Source organism: Acartia tonsa, chromosome 15 (assembly GCF_053477335.1).
Source record: "Acartia tonsa isolate MP-2025a chromosome 15, ASM5347733v1, whole genome shotgun sequence".
In the NCBI taxonomy this organism is placed as follows: Eukaryota; Metazoa; Arthropoda; class Copepoda; order Calanoida; family Acartiidae; genus Acartia; species Acartia tonsa.
The window spans coordinates 23,142,935-23,164,092 of record NC_137274.1 but is presented as its reverse complement, the minus strand read 5'-3'; the positions used below and the strand labels follow the sequence as shown (position 1 = coordinate 23,164,092).

At 34.5% G+C, this 21,158-nt stretch overlaps 1 protein-coding gene across 1 annotated transcript in view; it reads right to left on the bottom strand.

Moving 5' to 3' along the window:
- Positions 1 to 21,158, bottom strand: part of LOC145307010 (uncharacterized) — an 81,602-nt gene that overhangs the window by 39,530 nt on the left and 20,914 nt on the right. Inside the window, exons 11-12 of the mRNA XM_080149349.1 lie at positions 18,917 to 18,979; positions 16,937 to 17,199 (exon numbers count right to left, since the gene is read on the bottom strand). Coding sequence (XP_080005475.1) covers positions 16,937 to 17,199; positions 18,917 to 18,979 — 326 coding nt within the window. The remainder of the gene's footprint in view (positions 1 to 16,936; positions 17,200 to 18,916; positions 18,980 to 21,158) is intronic.

Genomic DNA, 21,158 nt, shown 5'->3' with positions numbered 1-21,158 from the left:
TCAACTGGATCTCTTTGACCAAGGACACATCCATCACAGCCATGACAAAACTAGAAATTTAACACTTTATCATCATGTTAAAAAGAAAACTTATGACCTTACATTATTTTCACACTTTTTATTGTGTCAAAATAAATTAAAACAGGAAACTAATATACGCAATATTTCTATATAGGTTGTAAAGTTCATTTAGATGAAAATAAACTAGTTATGGTTTACATTACCAAGCATAAAAAAAAATCATTTTTAAAAACAAGTATTTTAACTTGGCAAAATAATTATATCAATTGTAAACGATCGTTATCACTATTCAGACAAAAAAAAAGCAATAAGTTTACTAATTTGTGCAATTTAACGTAAGCAAAATAAAAGATTTTTGAAAGGTTTTTATTACCTTGGAAAAACTTTGAATTACTTGTTGAATGAACTAGTAATGAAACTTGAATGATAAATTGTTAAATAAAGCACAAAAAAAACACATTTTTAAGGAATTTTAACTATTTCCGTGTTTCAGCATCTGCTTGAACACACCAATCTCTCTCCTTAATTTCCTTTCTTGCACATCAGTGGTGGAGTGTACACTCTCAAATGTGTCTTTGTTATCGATAATTGCTCTAACTGGTATTATGCCTTCCTTTCCAAGCATTTGTTCAAGAGTCCACTTGAATGCAATTGCAGCATCAAGGCCTTTGGTAAGACTGATAGCTTCTGCCGCCAGAGTGGATGTTACCACTCTGTCAATCTTGTTTGCCCTCCAATCAATAGGAGCACATCTGCCATCTTCTGGTCTAACCAAGAACAAAACATATCCTTGAGTACTGTCAGTACCTCCATTTAAGTTCCCATACGAGGCATCTGCAAACAACCAGATCTCGCACTTGCTTATGTCGCCCAGATTCGAGAAACGAAGCACTGCATCATTCTTCTTCAAGTTCACCAAAGAGGTCTTTGCATATTTCAAGTCGGCAACCATACCTCCTTTGAAATGTGTTGAGCACGCAATCATATTGGGATGGGAGAATAGGTACGTGCACGCCGTTCATCCTGCACCGTGCATCAATGACCCTGGGAGCTACACCAGAAGAGTCCTACTGTGCTTGAAAGGTCCTAGGGTAGATGCCAGACTGAATTCTGGTCACTTCCCCCAGTCTAGGAGGTTTGGGTGGGGCTAACAATCCTTCCCTAGAAAAAACCTGCTTATGTTCAACCCGCACAAAGTAATGACAAATTTAACTTTGGGCTCAGGAACGAAGTAGAGGTTGGAAACAACAATATGATGTTTGGCTGGGAAACCACTAACGGACCAGTCAGGCGGATGATTCTGAATTCCCGCAGACCAGCAAAAATTTGCACCTGGAATGTTCAGACAATGTTTCAGTCAGGCCAGACAGAAAACATTTGCCGAGAAATGCTAAAAGCCAAAGTTGACATCCTGGCTATCACCGAATCAAGGTGGACAAACAATGGAGAGTTTAAACATCATTCTGGTTTGAAAATACTATACTCAGGCCATATGAATGAGGATCTAGGCAATAATCAAGGGGTGGCTCTTATGCTGACCAAGCAAGCAGAGCAGGCCATGATCAGTTGGCAACCCCATGGTCCTAGAATTATGGAGGCTTATTTCAAATCCTCAGTTAAAAACATCAAACTGAGAATTATAGTAGCATATGCTCCTACAGAACAAGCAGATACAGAGGTCAAAAACGAATTTTATGACCAGCTTGACTCTGTATTTAAGAATAGTCATAAAGAAAAGGATCTGACCATGCTCCTAGGAGATTTCAATGCTCAAGTGGGGAGTAATAATGAGAATTTAGAAGAAGTCATGGGCAGATATGGCCTAGGCTTAAGTAATGGCAAGGAAAATGACAATGGTGATAGACTTGTAAGTTTCTGTAATGAAAACAAACTTGTCATTGGTGGAACCATCTTTAAACACAAAAAGATTCATACTGCCACCTGGAGATCACCAGATCAAAGAACCTTTAACCAGATAGACCACATATGTATATCTAGACGTTTTAAAGGTTCTCTCCTTGATGTCAGGGTTGAAAGAGGACCTGATGTTAATTCAGACCATTATCTTCTATCTTCTAAAGTTTGGCTTAGATTTAAAAAGCAGGACACAAAGCCTAACCCCAGGAAGAAATATAATTTAACAACCCTTCAAAACTCTGAAAAGTTACAAGAGTTTAAGCTCACTCTAAAGAATATATTTGAGTTGCTGACTCTTCAAGAGGAAGATGGAGTGGAAGATATTTGGCAAGGTATCAAAAAAGTTTATAATGATACTAGCCAAGAAAAATTAGGTTTCAAAAAGGCTAACCAAAAGCTGTGGATCACTCAAAGATCCATTGATCTCATGGATCAAAGAAGAGAGGTAAGACAAAAGACACTCTCTAGAAAATCTCCAGAAGATAAAGACCTGTATAAGAGGCTCAGCAGGGAAATCCAAAAAAGTGTCAGAATTGACATAAAAGAACACTTGGAAAACCTTGCCTTGCAAGCAGAAAATGCTGCTAATCAAAATAGAATGAAAGATGTCTATGAGATTACTAAGAGCATTGCAGGTAAAGTACACAAATCAGGATCACACATCAGGGACAAGGATGGTTCACTCCTTAAAACTGATGAGGATATTCTAAATAGATGGGCAGAGCATTTCACTGAACTGCTTAATCTTCCAGTTCCAGAGGAAGAAACTGAGATTCCACCCTCAGATGCACTTGACATTGACAGTCGAGCGCCAAATCTATTGGAAATCAAAGAGGCCATTAAAAGTTTGAAAAATAACAAGGCCGCTGGACCTGATAACATCCCAGCTGAGGTCATGAAAGCAGACCTAGACACATCTGCTGAGGCATTCCTACCTTTGATCACTAAGATATGGAATGATGAGTTATGCCCAGAGGACTGGAAAAATGGACATATCTCAATTCTGGCCAAAAAAGGAGACTTTACCCAATGTGGAAACTACAGAGGGATAATGCTTCTTTCAGTACCTGGTCGTATCCTTAGTAAGATTCTTCTTAATAGAATAAAGAAGAAGGTTAATGAAAAGCTAAGACCTAATCAGGCTGGATTTAGACCAAACCGTTCCACTATTGATCAGATAACCCCTCTAAGAATCATCATGGAGCAATCCTAGGAATGGAACTCTGAGCTTTTTGTAAACTTTATTGACTACAAAAAAGCATTTGATTCTTTAGACAGGAAATCTCTCTGGAAGATCTGCCGACACTATGGCATTCCAGAAAAGATAATCAATATCATTAAAGCTATCTATCATAAAGGAGGTGGAAATGTTATGTATAAAGGTAAACTATCAACCTTTTTTGAGATTGTAACAGGTGTCAGACAAGGATGCCTTCTCTCTTTCTTCCTTTTCCTCCTTGCCATTGACTGGATCATGAAGAACTGTTAAAGCAATGATGGCATTCGCTGGCAGTTATTTGGCAATCCCAAATATTTGGGAAATCTGGACTTTGCTGATGATATTGCTTTGTTAACAAGCAATAGAAGTCAAATGCAAAGAAGGACTAACATGATAGCTGAAACTTCCAAGAAAGTTGGACTTGAAATACATATTCCAAAAACTAAAATACTCAGATTAAATGCAAACTCCCAAGAACCAATAACTATTGGAAACCAAATTCCTTAGGATGTTAACTGCTTTGAGTATCTTGGAAGTAAAATTGATGAAGCTGGAGGCACTTTGACAGACGTTAAAGCTAGAATTAACAAATCTAGAACAGCCTTTGCCAGCTTGAACAAAATTTGGAATTCTAACAACATCTCCATAAAGACCAAGATAAGACTTTTCAAGTCAAATGTTCTCTCTGTTTTGCTGTATGGGGCCGAAACTTGGTTCCTAAACACAGCAGTGGTCTCCAAGCTACAGACATATGTCAACAAATGTCTTATGAGAATCCACAAGATCTTTTGGCCAAACAAGATCACAAATGCTGAGCTCTTAGAGCGCAGTGATATGTCAGACATCAAACTGACAATAAAACAGAGAAAATGGAGATGGTTGGGGCAAACTCTAAGGAAAGGGCATGCTGATTTAACCAATCAAGCCTTGACTTGGGACCCCTTCACAGGAAAAAGGAAACCAGGCAGACCAAAAACAACCTGGAGGAGGGAATTCCTTGAGGAACTGAGAAAGAAGAATTTTTCATCTTTCAGTGAAGCCTCTACTGAGGCCCAATCAAAGATAAATGGAGAACCATTGTGCGTGGCCTATGCTCTGGAAAGTAGAGATAAATGGCAATGATGATGATGACGCAATCATATTGAAGGATAGATCTGGACGAGTAGAACAAACAGTCCAATTCAATTGCTCTGTCATCTTTCTCAGCAAAGAGAGCTCATCAAATGTCATCTCTGCCTTTGTCTGCTTCAGTCTCTGTGGGTCTAGCACCGGAATTGTTATTCCTTCTACATAGTCAGATGTCAGATTGATCCAACGTTACACCATTCTTGTCCTGATTTAATTGGAAGCCAGTGTACTTAAAACTTCCACGTTCAGATTTTCCTACCATAAATGTATTCAAGATTTGTGGCAGTATGATGTTATGGAAATGTTCTCCTCCTGCGTTCAAAAACTCATCAACATGCAGACCAACTAACTCCTCCAGTTCGTCATCTTTCATCAGATAGAACAATCCTGAATCATAAGTGCACTTTTTAAAACCTAGCTTTGTAAGTACATCTTCTACCCTCATGTACCATTGTCTACTCGCATCTCTCAGACCATACAAACATTTGTTTAAAAGCCATAAAATATCAATTTTGTTAGCTTTTTTTGGTGGCTTGACATACACTTTCCTTTCCAGACGGGTGCCTTGGAGAAAGGCACTTTTCACATTGACAGTTTCTATTGCCCAACCTTTAGCTGAAGCAATAGCCAGAAGAATCCTCAAGGAGTATTTTTGCATAGTTGGAGATTCCTTTGGATGCTCATCTTCTTCTTGAAATCCTCTAGCTGTCAGTCTGGCTTTTACTTCTTTGCCCTTCATAGTAAGAACCCAAGTAGTGGTAATTCTACTTTGACCTTCATCCTTGACTTCTTGATAGGTGTCAAAATCCTTCAACTTCTGCAATTCTGCTTCTTTAGCTGCATTGCATTCCTCAGAATCTTTCATTTCTTTTGGCATCATTACTGCCAAGACTTCTTCATGTACCCAAGTAGCGAGTATTTGTTCTTCATTCAGGCTCACCAAGTTGTCATCTGCTTCTGCTGTGATCTCTTTCCCATTGTCAAGTCAATTCTCATAAGCCTCCTCCTGATCTTCTACCCTAGGCTCTGTTTCTTTTCGTACTTCTTGCCTTGAGAAATCAGCTGAGAATTGCTTGCCACAGTCAAGCTGTACGTTGTACCAATGCTTATACTTGCCCACTTTCTTGCCAGCTTGTCCAAGAACAACAACTCTTTCCCATTTTCCGTTGTCCTTAAATTCAATCCTTTGATTGGCCTTGAACTTTTCAGGACTTGCTAATGTTTGAGAGTTTTCACTTGCATTTGCTGTTGTATTGGATATATCCATAGGTGTTACTGTTGTATCAGCAGTGGAGGCTTCATTTGTTGCAGCCTCTGCATTATTCTCTGTATCCTTATCAGCTTCTTCAACAACTTTCTCTCTTGCTTCTTGGAAGTTCTCTATCTCTTCATCAGATGATTCCTCTATCTTGAATTCTTTTCTTGCTTCTTTCACTGCTGGTTTTTGTTCTAACAACTCACCTCTCTTGATCTTCTCCAATTGTTCATCTTCTCTCTGAGAGCGTTTGTCCTGCAGGCCATAACCTGTTGGCACTCACCCTGACATAGCCTGATGAAGTTCTAATTCCGATCACTTTTCCATCCTGGAAAATAACCTTAGCTGGCCCTAGCCATTTGTCATCTTTGTCCCTCCTATAACATACCAGTTCTCCAGGTTTATAGTCTCTATTCACTGCTCTCATCTTTAACCTTAGCGCTAGTTTTAACTTCTCACATTTTTCTGCCTTGGCAAAAGCAGCTCTTGTTCCATGTATGGCTTTAATATTCTCAATCAAAGCTCTGCTTGTTGGTTCAACCTGAGAAGCCGGAATAGGATCTGTCATAATGCTTGGTAACCTTGGAGCTCTCCCAAAAGTTAGCTCAAATGCTGTGTATCCATTAACATTTGTAAGTGAGTTCTTAACTGCACAGGCCCAAGCAATCACTTGCTCTAAAGGCATTTCTGGATAATCTCTTTCTAAGCATTGACCTAGGTTATCACATGTGTAATGGGCCTTTTACTGATGCCCATTTTGCCACGGACTGCATGCAGCAGTTGTAGCATGGTAAATGTTTAGCATGGCACATACTTCCTTTACTGGTTCGTTTACAAACTCCCCTCCGTTATCTGTTAGGATTATGTCAGGTGCTGTAAAATATCTGATCCAATCCGAAAACAGTTTTGCAACAATTGTCTCTGGTTTCTTATTCGATATCAATGAGCCCACTGTATAACGTGTAAACATGTCTACAAAATATAACACATAATGCTTGTCATCACATTTCTTTAAATCCATTGTAATGATATGGTTGAAATCCTTTGCCATTGGGAGACTGACTGCTGGTCTGTAGGGATTGCGCTTCCTGAGTATGCAGCCCTCGCATCCATCAATTATCTTATCAATCATCGTACTGAACTTTGGATCCCATTGCTCTGCAGACTTTAGTAGATTCACAAATACTTTCTTCGGCCTGTGGCCAAACTGCTTATGCAGTTTTTGCAAAAGCTTCAGCTGAGTATTTTCATTCTCTTTCAACATATTCACTGAATATATCTCTTGCATTAGCATTGTGTCATGATGTTCATTATCCCCAAATAGGTTGAGAATAAAATGCCCTGCAGATGTTGTATCTACTCTTATAGGTTTGCCATTGACAGTGGCTGTATCATCTGCCATGTTTAGTGATATACCTAGCTGTTTCATGTGTGTTTTGGACATGAGCAATGGAATGTCGGAGTTGATCACGCCAACCGTTAGAGGTGACGTTCTCCTGCTACTATGATCGGGATTGTGTATGCTTGTAATGTTGGCAATATTCCTTGATTCCCAAATTGAAAGGTTTTCTTACTTTTATAAGGACCTTTAATTTGATTTTTAAGCTCACTGGGAACTGACGACAGGAAAATATCCATCCATTTCTTACCAGCCACGGATATCGTGCAGCAAAAATCTAATGCTGCACAGTTGATTGACTCAGCTGTGAATCTGCTCCTCTTTGTTTGTTGTAAACAACACCTTCTAAATCTGGTCCGGTTGGCTGTCATCGTTTTCATCCTCTGGCTCTTGTATAACATTCTCAAATTGTGATAAAAGTGCGTCTTCTTCATCTGAGTTTTGTGTTGGTATTAGAAACACCCTTCCCTTTTTACAGTTTGTGTTGTTTGCGCTATTTTGCGTGTTATTTCCGCCGTTTTGTCCATTTAGAGATTTCTTATAATCTGGGCAATCCATTTGAAAGTGTCTGAATGAACCACAAAATTTACATTTTAATGGTTTACCAGTCACGGGATTTATCTGGTTCATGTTGGCATCCCTGTTATTGGGAACATTACGTGAGCCATTTCGAACTGCGTTGGACGACGACTTTTGCGTATTATTATAATTATTATTATTATTATAATTGTTTGTATAATTCTTTTTATATGAATTATTCTTTTGCCACGCAGCGAAAGACATCTTTCATTCTATTTTGATTAGCAGCATTTTCTGCTTGCAAGGCAAGGTTTTCCAAGTGTTCTTTTTTGTCAATTCTGACACTTTTTTGGATTTCCCTGCTGAGCCTCTTATACAGGTCTTTATCTTCTGGAGAGTATCTAGAGAGTGTCTTTTGTCTTACCCTCTTCTTTGATCCATGAGATCAATGGATCTTTAAGTGATCCACGGCTTTTGGTTAGCCTTTTTGAAACCTAATTTTTCTTGGCTAGTATCATTATAAACTTTTTTGATACCTTGCCAAATATCTTCCACTCCATCTTCCTCTTGAAGAGTCAGTAACTCAAATCTATTTTTTAGAGTGAGCTTAAACTCTTGTAACTTTTCAGAGTTTTGAAGGGTTGTTGAATTATATTTCTTCCTGGGGTTAGGCTTTGTGTCCTGCTTTTTAAATCTAAGCCGAACTTTAGAAGATAGAAGATAATGGTCTGAATTAACATCAGGTCCTCTTTTAACCCTGACATCAAGGAGAGAACCTAGAGTCAGAGTTGGGGAAACTACCTAATCTGACATATTGTTGCCAAAAGTCAGATATGACATTTAGTGACATAGAGTCAGAGTTGAGATAATTACCTAATCTGACACATTTTTACCAAAAGTCATATATGACATTTAGTGACATAGAGTCAGAGTTGAGAAAGTTACCTAATCTGACACATTGTTGCCAAAAGTAAGATATGACATTTAGTGACATAGAGTCAGAGTTGAGAAAATTACCTAATCTGACACAATATCATCAAAAGTCATTTATGACATTTAGTGACTTAGAGTCAGAGTTGATAAAACTAACTATTCTGACACAATATCACCAAAAGTCATTTATGACATATAGTGACATAGTAAATGTTTTGTACAACAAAAAAGGCATTTTTCTGAAGTACCTGAAATTTGAAAAAGTTAGTATAAAAAGGCCAAAACCAAGTTCCCCCCACTTCTGAAAAGGTCAATTTGTGAAAAAACTATACAAGCTTATTTTTAACCCTTAATGGTCAGTGGGGGGGGGGGCGTTGAACCCCCCCCCCCTTCGGTTTTTTCTATCTCATTTTCTGTGTGTGAAAGATAAAGAGCCCAAACTGCTTGACTTTTTAAGTATGGATATGACACATATCTGAGAGTTAGAATTTTTTGAATATCTCCATCCAGGTGGGCACAGGATTCCAGCAAACCTGATAGGGTCATCCAGGTAAAGAGCAAAAATAATTTTTGACTTAAACAAAGCATTTCATGTTACAAAAATACTAAAATATCCTCTAGTAGTACATCCTCATAATAAATACAGGTGTTCAAGTCAATTTCAGGTTCCAGGTATGATCCTGCAGGTTCTGATCCTCCAGGTCTCCAAAAATCTTTAAAAGGCTACTGTGGCCAAAATTTTAGACTTAGAGACTTCAAATTTTAAACTGAAGCTTTTCTTACATGTCTACATAATGTATTAAAATTTCATGAAGATCCACCGCCATTTTCCCGCCTACTGCGGCGGCTGGCAGCTACCAAGTACAGCTGCAGTCGTTGAAATTTATATTTTGATATTTCCAATAAAAAATTTACATTAAGATAAAAATTTTCTTCAAAAAAATTTTTTCTTCTAGCTTCAAAAATAAAAAAATTACAGCTGTTTGAAATTTTTAACCCTTACAGTTTTTTCAATCTCATTTTTTTTGTAGGTAAGATGGAGAGCTGTAACTTCATGACTTTTTAAGTTTAGTAATTATACGTCGGCAAGAGTTGATTTTATTAGGATATCTGGTCTGTGTCGGTCGTGGTGTCCGGTTAAAGTCGGTTGGGTAGCAAAAAAAATTAGAAAAAATTCTAAATAAATCTTAATTTCTACATTATGACTTTTGTGTATAAGGTAGAAACCTAAATTTTTTTTGGTGAATACTTAGATATCAATGACCATCTGAGAAAAGTGGTGTTATGACCGTTTGACCGCTCCATGACCGACTTTATGACCGATTTTTGTCCGGCTTTTACTACAGACATATATCATGAATATCGTGGCTTCTATTACAGCTAGAGACCTATAATTTTGTTTGGTAAATCCTTGAGCAATAATAAACAGATAAAAATATTAATTTGCGCCGCCAACCGCCGTTTTACCGCCGTAACCGCCGAAAATGGCGGTTTCCGTTATTTGCCGTTTTTTGGCGATGATCAGAAAAAGTAATTTTTTTGTTATGAAAAATAAAAGTTCGTCCTAAAATTTGGTCATCCTAGCTGCAAAATTGGCCGCTCTACAGCTGTTTTAAAATTTAGCGGCTGGCCGCTAAAAAGCGGCTAAGGAGCGGTCTGACTGCTATGACTAGAAAAAGTAATTTTCTCTAAAAATACACATGAACCACCAGAAAAAAATTTTACGTCTTTATCTGTACCAGGAGCCGAGATAGAGGGGGGGGCTCTTTGAGCCCCCCCCCCCCCCCCCCCCGATCTATTAAGGTGGGAATTGGGGCCCGATCTGTAAGGGTTAAGTAAAAATTTATTTTTTAATATTAATTTATATTGCCTGTTATGTCAAAACTGACACTATTAATATACAGAAAATAGTTTTTTTGTCTGTCTGTCTAAGTATTAGCTATGTGTTCTTTACAGCTGATCCGATGTTGCTACTTTACTATGAAGAGTCAGATGTTTCTGCAGGACATTATCAAACTTTACAATTTCTACCAGATTCAACAATTATGCAGTTATACGATTTCAACAGAAGAAGGCATATATCTAGGCTCCATACTTCAAGTGTTTCATCTCTGCCTTGTTTAGCAGCTCTACAACTGAGCAAAGTAAGGCAATATTTTGTTTTTTAAATTAATCAAAATTGTGTACTTCAAATATAAGAACTACTTCATGAATTAGACATTAGTTATTTAATAGCGCAGCTACTCTAAACTTTCAAAACTGTATTCTTTGAATAAAGCTTTGAATAAAGCTAACAAATTTGAATCTTTTAATAACCAAACTATTAAAATATATTTTTCTTTTAAAAACACAGCTACACTAAAAAACTATACATTTAAAAATGTACTGAAATAAACTAATTAAAATGTATAATTAAGGTTCAATGATTATCGGAAAAAGAAGAAATGACAACATCATAAGTGCACCACCAAAAAAAAGAAGAATTGTGGGTATTAATTCAAGCCGGGCAGTGATAGATTTTGATAGTAGCACACTATCTTATTTAGATTTATAACTTTATGTATATAATAGTAACAAATATTTTAAATATATATGACTATTATTTTAATAAAGAATAAAACATGTAAACTTTTTATTTTATCTAATACTTATAGACGTTTTTTGAAATAGGCGTTTTTTGAGTATAGCCCAATTTTCCATAAAAAAAATCATCTAAAAATTTTCATTAAAATATTTAAGGAAACCTGTCTGTAATATGATGTGATAAATGACTACTACTATATGCAATTTTTTCAGTATTACTGAGAACCAGTTCTAATTCGGTGGATATTAATAGGTTTCAAAGCCATACTGAAAAAATTGTTTTTCTGTCCATTGATATACCAGTTTTGTGAGCCAGGTCTAATTCTAAAATTTTTCATTTTAATATCCGAGGAAAGCTGTCCATAATACGATGTGATAAAATATACAATACATAAAATACTACCATTTTAAGATTTGATTTAAGTATTATTACTCCCCATCCTTCTTTTGTATACTAGTGGATACGCCCCCTAGAGGCCTCTAGGGGCACTTGTAGTGGGGAAAAGGGGTAAATTGACCTTCCTCCCAATTTGGTTTTAAAAAGAAAAAGTTTTTTAAAAAATTGGTTTGGAGATGAGATTAATTTATCTTGGATGGAGAGTGGTACCCTCTATCTAAGTAGTTAAAAACCTTCCCAGGACCATGCAGGAAAACCATATCAGCAGTTCAGCAGTTAGCAAAATCCCTAAAGGGCATTTATAGATTATCAAAAAGCTTAGCAATATATGAAAATAGGTCAAAACTAGGTCACATAGAAATTTAGCAGACAACATTTATACTTTTAGGGGGAAGTAATTACTTCTTGCTCCGCTCCTCCCCTAACCCCCTGTAAACCATTCTGGTACCCAAAGATTCTAAACTGTCCATCTATTTGTTGGGTTAAAACTTTGGGGACTTTTAATAATTTTTTAAGTAATAATTTTATTGTAACAAAGGATAAGAGGTTTCAAACTGGCATTAGTAAAGTTGAAATGAACTGATGGCTTTTCTCCCTGTCTGTAAAGCCATAGGAAATGGCAGGTTATAGTTTAAACAAAGATGACAACATCCATAAAAGTGAAGCTTCGAAACAGTAGGACTAATGAACATTAACACTTGTAGAGTGTCAGAACTGAAAAATCAGAATATAAATAAAAAAGAAAAATCTAAATTGTTAGTAAAATTGGTCAACAACTGCTTGAATACAGGATATTTTTTAAGGACATACTAACACTTTTAGGACTTGATTATAGAGATGCTTCGCCTATATCATTGTACTTTGTTGTCCCAGGAATCATTATTCAAAAAATCAGAAAAATCGGATGTTTTTATCACATAAAAATTTGTTGTTAATAAACTTGAAAGTCAACATATTTAAAATGGATGTACAGACATTCTGGTAATGATTATAGAGTTGCTACACTTTCTAAATTGCACCTAACTACTACAGGAATCACCATGCAAAGTTTGAAATCGATATGACATCTCTAACATGCCTAAATTAACGAAGAAAGCTATTGCTGTTAAAAAGTTAAAAATGTTCATGTTTAAAATGGACATATGAACATTTTGGTAATGATTATAGAGTTGCTATGCCTTCTTTATCGTACCTAACTACTATAGGTATCATCATAAAGTTTGAAATCAATATAACAACTCTAACATGCCAAAATTAACGAAAAATATATTGTTTTTAAAGAGTTAAAAATCGTCATGATAGACAGAAAAAAGGGGAAAAGACAGATTGATAGACAACCAGACCATTGACAGACAGACAGACAGAGTGACATACATTTATTTATACAGATGTTAAGACTGACAGAAAGACAGTCATATATAGAGGACATAAGACAGCCAGAGGGACAGATATGATGGACAGGCAGATATAAAGACATACTTATATAGGCAGACATGAGACAGTCATAGGGACATTAAAAGTAAACATACAGATTGAAAGTTTTAAAAATTTTCATAAAAAATGTAGATTTATGTACAATTCAAGTTAGCAGTACACAGATTGTAACTACTTAGGCTTTTACAATATATATATGGATTTTTAGCACAACCTATAACTCCCTTTATCATCTATTGTCTGATCCTGGTTCCTTGTGAAATAAAATTTTAGTTCATTCAGAAAACAAGAATATAAATCCAATAAAGATGGACACCAGGAAAGATAAACAGATGGAAAGACAAACAGACAGATAAATGGACAGACATATATACAAACAGTCAGATAGACTGATTTACAGAAATACAGACAGACAGACACAAAGATAGACAGAGAACTTTTAAACAGACATACAGGTTTTAAGACAGACAGTCAGACATATGAAGAAATAGACAGACTTACATATATGGTCAGACAGATAGACATACAAAGACAAAGATAGACAGACAAACAGGCATAGATACAGACTGGTAGCCAGATGAGCTAACAGATTTACAGAAAGGGGAAAGACAGATTGATAGACAACCAGACCATTGACAGAAGGACAGACAGAGTGACATTCATATATTTAGACAGATGTAGAGACTGACAGAAAGACAGACATACATAGGTGGACATAAGACAGCCAGAGGGTCAGATATGATGGAGATATAAAGACATACTTATTTAGGCAGACATGAGACAGTCATAGGGACATAAAAAGACTGAAAGTTTTAAAAATTTTCATAAAAAAATATGGATTTTATGTACAAATATAGTTAGCAGTATACTTCAGAGTATAACTACTTAAGCCTTTAAAAAAGGTTTTGGTAAGCTTATTTTCAATGTTACTATGTGTTTGGAGCAAAGAATTAGTGAAAGCCAGGATTGATGAAAAAAGTAAAGGTAGCATATTAGTGCAATTTCAAAAGTAATTTTGTAAATCTAACATTCAAAATGAGAGACAATAACATGATAGGGGGCGGGGGGGGGGGGGTTAGCATTAAAAAGATATAGAAACTAATTCAAAATAGAGCACTATGTAAATCTTAATCTTTTCTACATTTACAAAAACAAACAAAAAAATGGTGTATTTTCTTTGTTGGTTAGTTTTCTAATTTCAGATATATTATTATTATTAAGTTTAATAAATTGTTTAGTTAGTGTTAGCTATTATTTTTTTGCATCAAAGGTGTAGTTGCACTAATTGCATTTAAACTTGAATTTTGTGAACAGCTTATTTTTTATGTTTAATAGTTCATTTATAGGACATATATTTGAAATAATTTAAATTTTCTACCATGTAGTTTTAAAATATCAAGACTTGAAAATCATATTTTTTGGATATATGCAATATAAATGGCCGTCCTGCTTTCACAAAACAGTATTTGGGTGGTGCCTAATTGATTGTTATTCATTTTAATACAAAATTATACATGTTAGATGGTATTTTTGTTACTTATGCTAGCCATCATACTTTTTAAATGCACTTCATGCAACTATCCCTTTAGATATTATTTGATGATATGTGATTATTTCTAATTAGTTTTTCTATTGCAAAAAAATAATTTACCACAAAATTTTAGAATCACTTCAATGTCAGGTTGTTGATAATATTTTTTGTCGAAGTGTTTTTGAAAATCATAAAACTACATTAAAACTCATTTTTAAATTATTGATGAACTATTTTTGATGCAGTCAACACCCAAACAAAGAAATGAAAAACCAAGAAAGAGACAATTTTGACAATTTTCAATAGAATAACTTAATTAAAAGATTGTCCCATAAAAAAATCTTTTATGATAGTCACTTCTGTTGACCCATTTGCACAACTAGAACAACCAGAATTGTTTGAAGAGTACCATCACTTAATTTTATAGTTGTTATATATATTGTGTAATTAATATTGTATTTTGTAGAATTTATTGCTGTCATTTTTTTTATAAATAGTATGACTATTTATCATTATGAGCCAGATTAGAGTATGAATTTTAATGACAAACTGTCATATTCTAACCTGTCTTTTGATAATCTGAAATTTAGTAACAAACAGTCATACTCTAACCTGACTGTTTGTCATCATACGTCAGATTAAAGTATGACCATTTGTCATCAAATGTCAGATTAGAGTATGACTATTTGTCATCAAATGTCAGATTTGAGTATGACTGTTTGTCATCAAATATCAGATTAGAATATGACTGTTTGTCATTAAAAGTCAGTTTAGAGTATGACTGTTTGTCACTAAAAGTCAGACTTGAGTATGACTGTTTCCCATCAAATGTCAGATTAGAGTATGACTGTTTCTCATCAAATGTCAGATTAGAGTAGGACTGTTTCTCATCAAATGTCAGATTAGAGTATGACTGTTCGTCACTAAAAGTCGGATAGGAGTATGACAATTTGTCATCAAATGTCAGATTAGATTTTGACTGTTTGTCATCAAATGTCAGATTACAGTATGACTGTTTGTCATTAAATATCAGATTAAGGTATGACTGTTTGTCATCAAATGTCAGATTACAGTATGACTGTTTGTCATCAAATGTCAGATTAGAGTATGACTGTTTGTCTGCAAATGTCAGATTAGAGTATGACTGTTTGTCATCATATGTCAGATTAGAGTATGACTGTTTGTCTGCAAATGTCAGATTAGAGTATGACTGTTTGTCTGCAAATGTCAGATTAGAGTATGACTGTTTGTCATCATATGTCAGATTAGAGTATGACTGTTTGTCACTAAAAGTCAGTTAGGAGTATGACCATTTGTCATCAAATGCCAGATTAGAATATGATTGTTTGTCATCAAAAGTCAGGTTAAAGTATGACTGTTTGTCATCAAATGTCAGATTACAGTATGACTGTTTGTCATCAAATGTCAGATTAGAGTATGACTGTTTGTCATCAAATGTCAGATTAGAGTATGACTGTTTGTCAACAATTGTCAGATTAGAGTATGACTGTTTGTCATCAAATGTCAGGTTAGAGTATGACTGTTTGTCATCAAATGTCAGATAAGGGATTAACTGGGCAAATTTTGAGGGTCAATTTAATCACAGATTACGATCTTAATCACCTGAACTTTGCTCACATTGAGTCAGATTCCTCAGATTATAATCTGAAATCCCCCCTGACAGATTAAAAATTTGGCGGCAAATCCTGAGTAATCTGAGTTTTAGTTAGGTTTTGCGCAAAAACACAGGTTTCATCAGATTACAATCTGACGAAATGTAATCAAATGTCAGAGTTGATTGATGAGGGGCAGGCAGATTAAAACCTGAGGAAAACCTGTCAAAACTCAGATTAGACAAGGTTTTGTTAGTACTTGTCAGATTTAAAAACTACTAGGGTCTTATATACAGTTTAATACACTTTTAAGTCCATTATTTTTGAGCTTTGAGGGAACGTCTAATAAGATTGATTTCATCTCGACTGTCAGCCACTGTCAAAGGCCCCAAAAATTCTTAAAACTTCCCTGGCCATGACGGCCATACATAGTGGCCTGGGTCAAAATTGGCCAAAAACCATGTTTTGGCCACTTTTCGGCGGCCAGTCATGGCTAAACAGACAGACCGACAGGTATGGCCAGCACACTCTGAAATTGTCTGAACATAGATCGAGCTTTTCAAGACCAAAAATTTTATGACTCCCCTTTATCACTTTTGCCAGTTGTGGCTGGGTTTCTAATAAGTGTAATTTCCCTTATTTGTGTATATTATATGTTACATAGATATAACTTGAGTTTTGACCCAGGCCATTTTGGACGGCCATCAAGGCCAGGGAAGAGGTGGGAAAAAATATCAAACATGGGCAATGGCCCAGTGTTATGTGTCCCAGGCCTGTCGGCCAAATGGCCTGGCCTCCTTCTCTTTATTAATTGTCAAAATAAATTTTTCTTCTTTTATCCATTTATTTGGAAAGGATTTGTCATCTTTGCAAGTGTCTTTTTACTTACTGACTGACAAAATGATTATTGATGCATATATTTAAACACACTAAAATGGGATAGAAGTAAATAGTCTTAGATAAGAGTTTAGGGTAAAATGAGCATACCTTGCAATGATATCCACTGAGCTCCTAACCATTAGTACAAACTTGTCCTTATTACTTTGCTCTTTCTGAATCACATTTATCTTGAAGCTGCTGAGGCCCCAGAGAAGTGATGATATGGATGTGGTGATGCTGATGATATCCCAGTAATAACTGCTGTCATCCTGGAATTCATAAGTGCCAGGAGTTGTAAGGAAAACTTTGAACAAAAGTATTCCAGTTTGAAGAAAGAATTGCATTGTTGATTCAATGCATACTTCATACATCTAAAATAAAAAGATTATATTGATAACAGTTCAATAGCAAATTTAAATAAAAAGGCAATTTATTTTGTCAGCTCTAATAATTAAGTTATGTGTGCCTTCATCAGAATTTTATTAGGGGAAGTTTAAAATTGTATCTCCTACTATTTTAGCTCAAATTAGAGCTGAAAGTTTAAAATTTTCTGTTTATGACAGTGATAAAAAACAACCTAAAAATCACATATCTTTACTACTCTTAAATACAGAATATTTCAACAAAAGTTTTTTATATGGCTAATTTATGTATATGAAGATTCATAGTATGACAACTGAGCATCATAATATTTGTATTCATGGTTGTTATCATTATTTTACCTGTTTAGCCTTTCTTCATTTTTTATACTAGTGGCTTCGCCCCATGAGGTAATGGAAAGCCAACCCCCAAGAATAATTTTATAGTTATATTTTCAAAAAAGTTATTCTTTGCTGAATTACTCTTTGGTAAAATTAAACCCAGGTTGTGCATCGTATGCACAAAAATTACTGGTTTTTGTTTACAAAAATAAAAAATTTGGAAATGGGGATTTTTTTTATTTTTAAAGGGGGTTGGGGTGTCCCACCCTCCTAGAAAATAGCTTAAAATCATCACAGGACCATTAGATCCCTGAAGAGAAGAGCCCAATTGGTTCAGCGGTTACTGAGATCTTAAGCTTCAGACGGACAGACATCAAGCTACTTTGTATTATAGATAAGAGCTTCATTGCTTACATAAATATCAAACATCTAAGCAATTTTTAGTGAATTATGTATTAAGATATTCATTTTACTGATGAGTTATATATAAACAAGGATGACAACATCCATAAGTAGCGAAGCTCAAAAACTATAAATAGACAACTGGAAATGATCTATAGAGTATGTAATAAAAAGCTTCAATAACAAAAGTCACGAAACCTTTTAAAATGTATATTGTATAATGTTTTTTTGAAGCATTAGGCTAATAAGAAAAAACGTTAAAATCTAAAATTCGATTTAGCACCCCAAAAAAAAGTAAATCTTTAAAAAACTTGGTCAAAATATGAAGAACGTTGACTTAATTAATCACTAAAAAATCCAACCGTTTATCTTGAACAGGAGTTGAGAAAATCACAAAAACTTGAAAAACTAGGAATCGATCTAGCACCCTAACCAATAAAGGTATCTTAATAAAAATAGGTGGAATTATGTATAAAGTAAACTTGTTCAATCCCTGAAAATTTCAACTGTCTATCTTGTAAATGATTGAAAAAATCATGAAAACTTAAAAATCTAGGAATTGATCTAGCACCCCAACCAATAAAGGCATCTAAATAAAACTTAATCGAAATATGTAAAATCTAAATTTATTCAATCCCTGAAAATTCCAGCCATTTATCTTGAACAGGAATCGAGAAAATTACAAAAACGTAAAAATCTAGGAATCGATCTAGCACCCCAATTAACAGACAGACGGACAAAACAATGTATAGATTAGATGGGCATATGTCATATGAATCTTCAATAAAAATTTCAGCTGTCTATCTTGAATAGGAGCCAAGAAAATCACGTTTCCCCCATAGCGTTACGGACGGACTGACTGACTGACTGACTGACGGACGGACGGACGGACATAGTGAATTATAGAGTAGCTTCGCTAATAATAAAATCTCTACACTTAATGCGTTTTGAAGATATTTATTTTTTTTGTGCTGAAAAGAGTTACCTTTTCTGATTGGTATTTTTTCTTTTGTTCAACATCCTGTGGATTCAAAAAACACCGAAATCCCTAAATAGATGTATTCTTTTTAGAATATTTTAACATAAACAAATTGTTAGACCATATTATTTGTTTACAATAAAAACATGGAACATTGAGTAATATCTAGATTTTTATTGCACCATGTTTTCAATCATGTATTTTATTTGCTTCATTCAAGTTCTAGCAATTTTTGAGTTTTAATTCAAAAATACTTTTGTGTTTTAACAAGTGTCTGACACGTCTTTTTTAGTGTTTAAAAAAGTGTCAAATTTCAAGCAAATTCCAGAGAAATCCGCCATACCCCTTGAAAGGGGTAGATAAAAGTGTTTTTACAATTTCACTTTTGTGTTAAAAATACATGTCAATTCAATTTTAATATAGCTGAGATAATTAAAAAGTTTCTATGCACATATAATTAGATTATTTAACTTCAATATTAAACCTTTGTGTATGAATTATTTTGCTGTTTTAAAAGAACATTCAAAATCCCAATATCCCCAAAATAGCAAAGTAGGGGGTAGGAAATGTAGAGGTGACAATAAACATAATAGGTTTAGATGAACAATTCCATAATTATACCAAGAAGGAAAATAGTGTAGGCAGTTTTCAACCAAATCATGACAATATCTTTGTCAGCTAAAAAATTCTTTTTTATTTGGACAATTAGTTTTCTAAATGACCATCTAGAGCAATAAATCTTTTGTTATTATTGAGGCATGGGATGTTGTAAAATGGGTTTCATCAGGGATTGAAAGGGATAAGACAATGGCCAATAAATGGATGTATATCCCAAAAGATTATACTCAAAATTAACTCTCCTGTAAATTATAATTATTGGTTGAAACATTGATCACTCAACTGAATGAATCAAGTTAAAATTCTAAAAAAGTCTCCAAAGTTATTACACCATGGAATAAGAAAACATTATTATAAAATGTCCACTCACTTTGTGATATTTGAGTAAATATATAAATAAAGAATTAAGAATTGAAAAACCTTCCCCTTTTCTTTATCACATCTCCATATACATTCCACTTTTTTTCATAACAGCCTCTCATGAGAAATTTCACAAAATTTATAACTTTTAAGTTGAAATTTGACTAATGCGAGTTTCAACAATAAAGTTAGAGAATAGAGGGAGCAAGGGTACATGGTTATATAGAACTATTGCAAAGACCTACCACACTGGTCGCCGGAAGGGAAATGTAGTTTTTTGAAAGGGGCTATCTGAGATTATTATAGATTTTGATATATACATTAGGGTGGGTTCATATCGGAATTAGACAAAGCGGGGATATGCAACAGATAAAATTAACCTTAAAAACATTTCTGACCAAAAAAGAATTTTAAAAAAAATTGAGTTTTAGAACACAACCACTTAAAAATATAATTCATTACTTATTAGTATGCAAAGACGACATTCAAATTTTTTTTTGAATCAGAACTATGGCTTCATGGTGCTCCCTGGAAAGGCCTTGAGGAGCTGAATCAGGAACTTTTGTCCGTTTCCTAATATCTCGTTCCTAGCCTTAGAAATCACTAAAAAAACAAAAAAATTTAACCCTTACAGATCGGGCCCCAATTCCCACCTTAAAGTGTTCACGAAGCTGGGAAAAAGTTGATATATGTTACTGATTGATGTTTTTTAAGAGTACTATTTTGAGAATTAGGTCTTAATTACTTCCCATTTAAAAATAAATTAAACTTTAAAAAAACGAATTTATTCCCTTGAAAACATTGATGTATTTTGTGTTTTATTATACATATCTTAAAACCTATCAAAATCGACAAATAACAATCTTTTTGTTAAGGTTTACTTGCAAATTTAGAGTAGAATAAATTCTTTTGTTACATACAAATCAAACTAACCAAAAAGGTTTATAATTTCTTTTTACGGGGAGATTAAACGATTTTTACCGATAATCGAAAAGATATTACCAAATATGGATATAAGGTCAGCTGATTTATAGTTGTCGATTGTAACATAGCATCCTCATCCTATCTCAATATTTACTACTTGCTAAAAAAGCTTCAAACTTCCATAAAAAATTTAAATTTTAAAAATTAAAATTTTTAATGTATAATGTATAAATCGTTTTGGAGGGTGGTGGTATTCTCCTCCAAAATAGTTATAAACATTTCAAGAACTTATGCCGAGCTACCCTGTAAAGGAGAACCATACTGGTTCAGCTGTTAGCAAGATCCT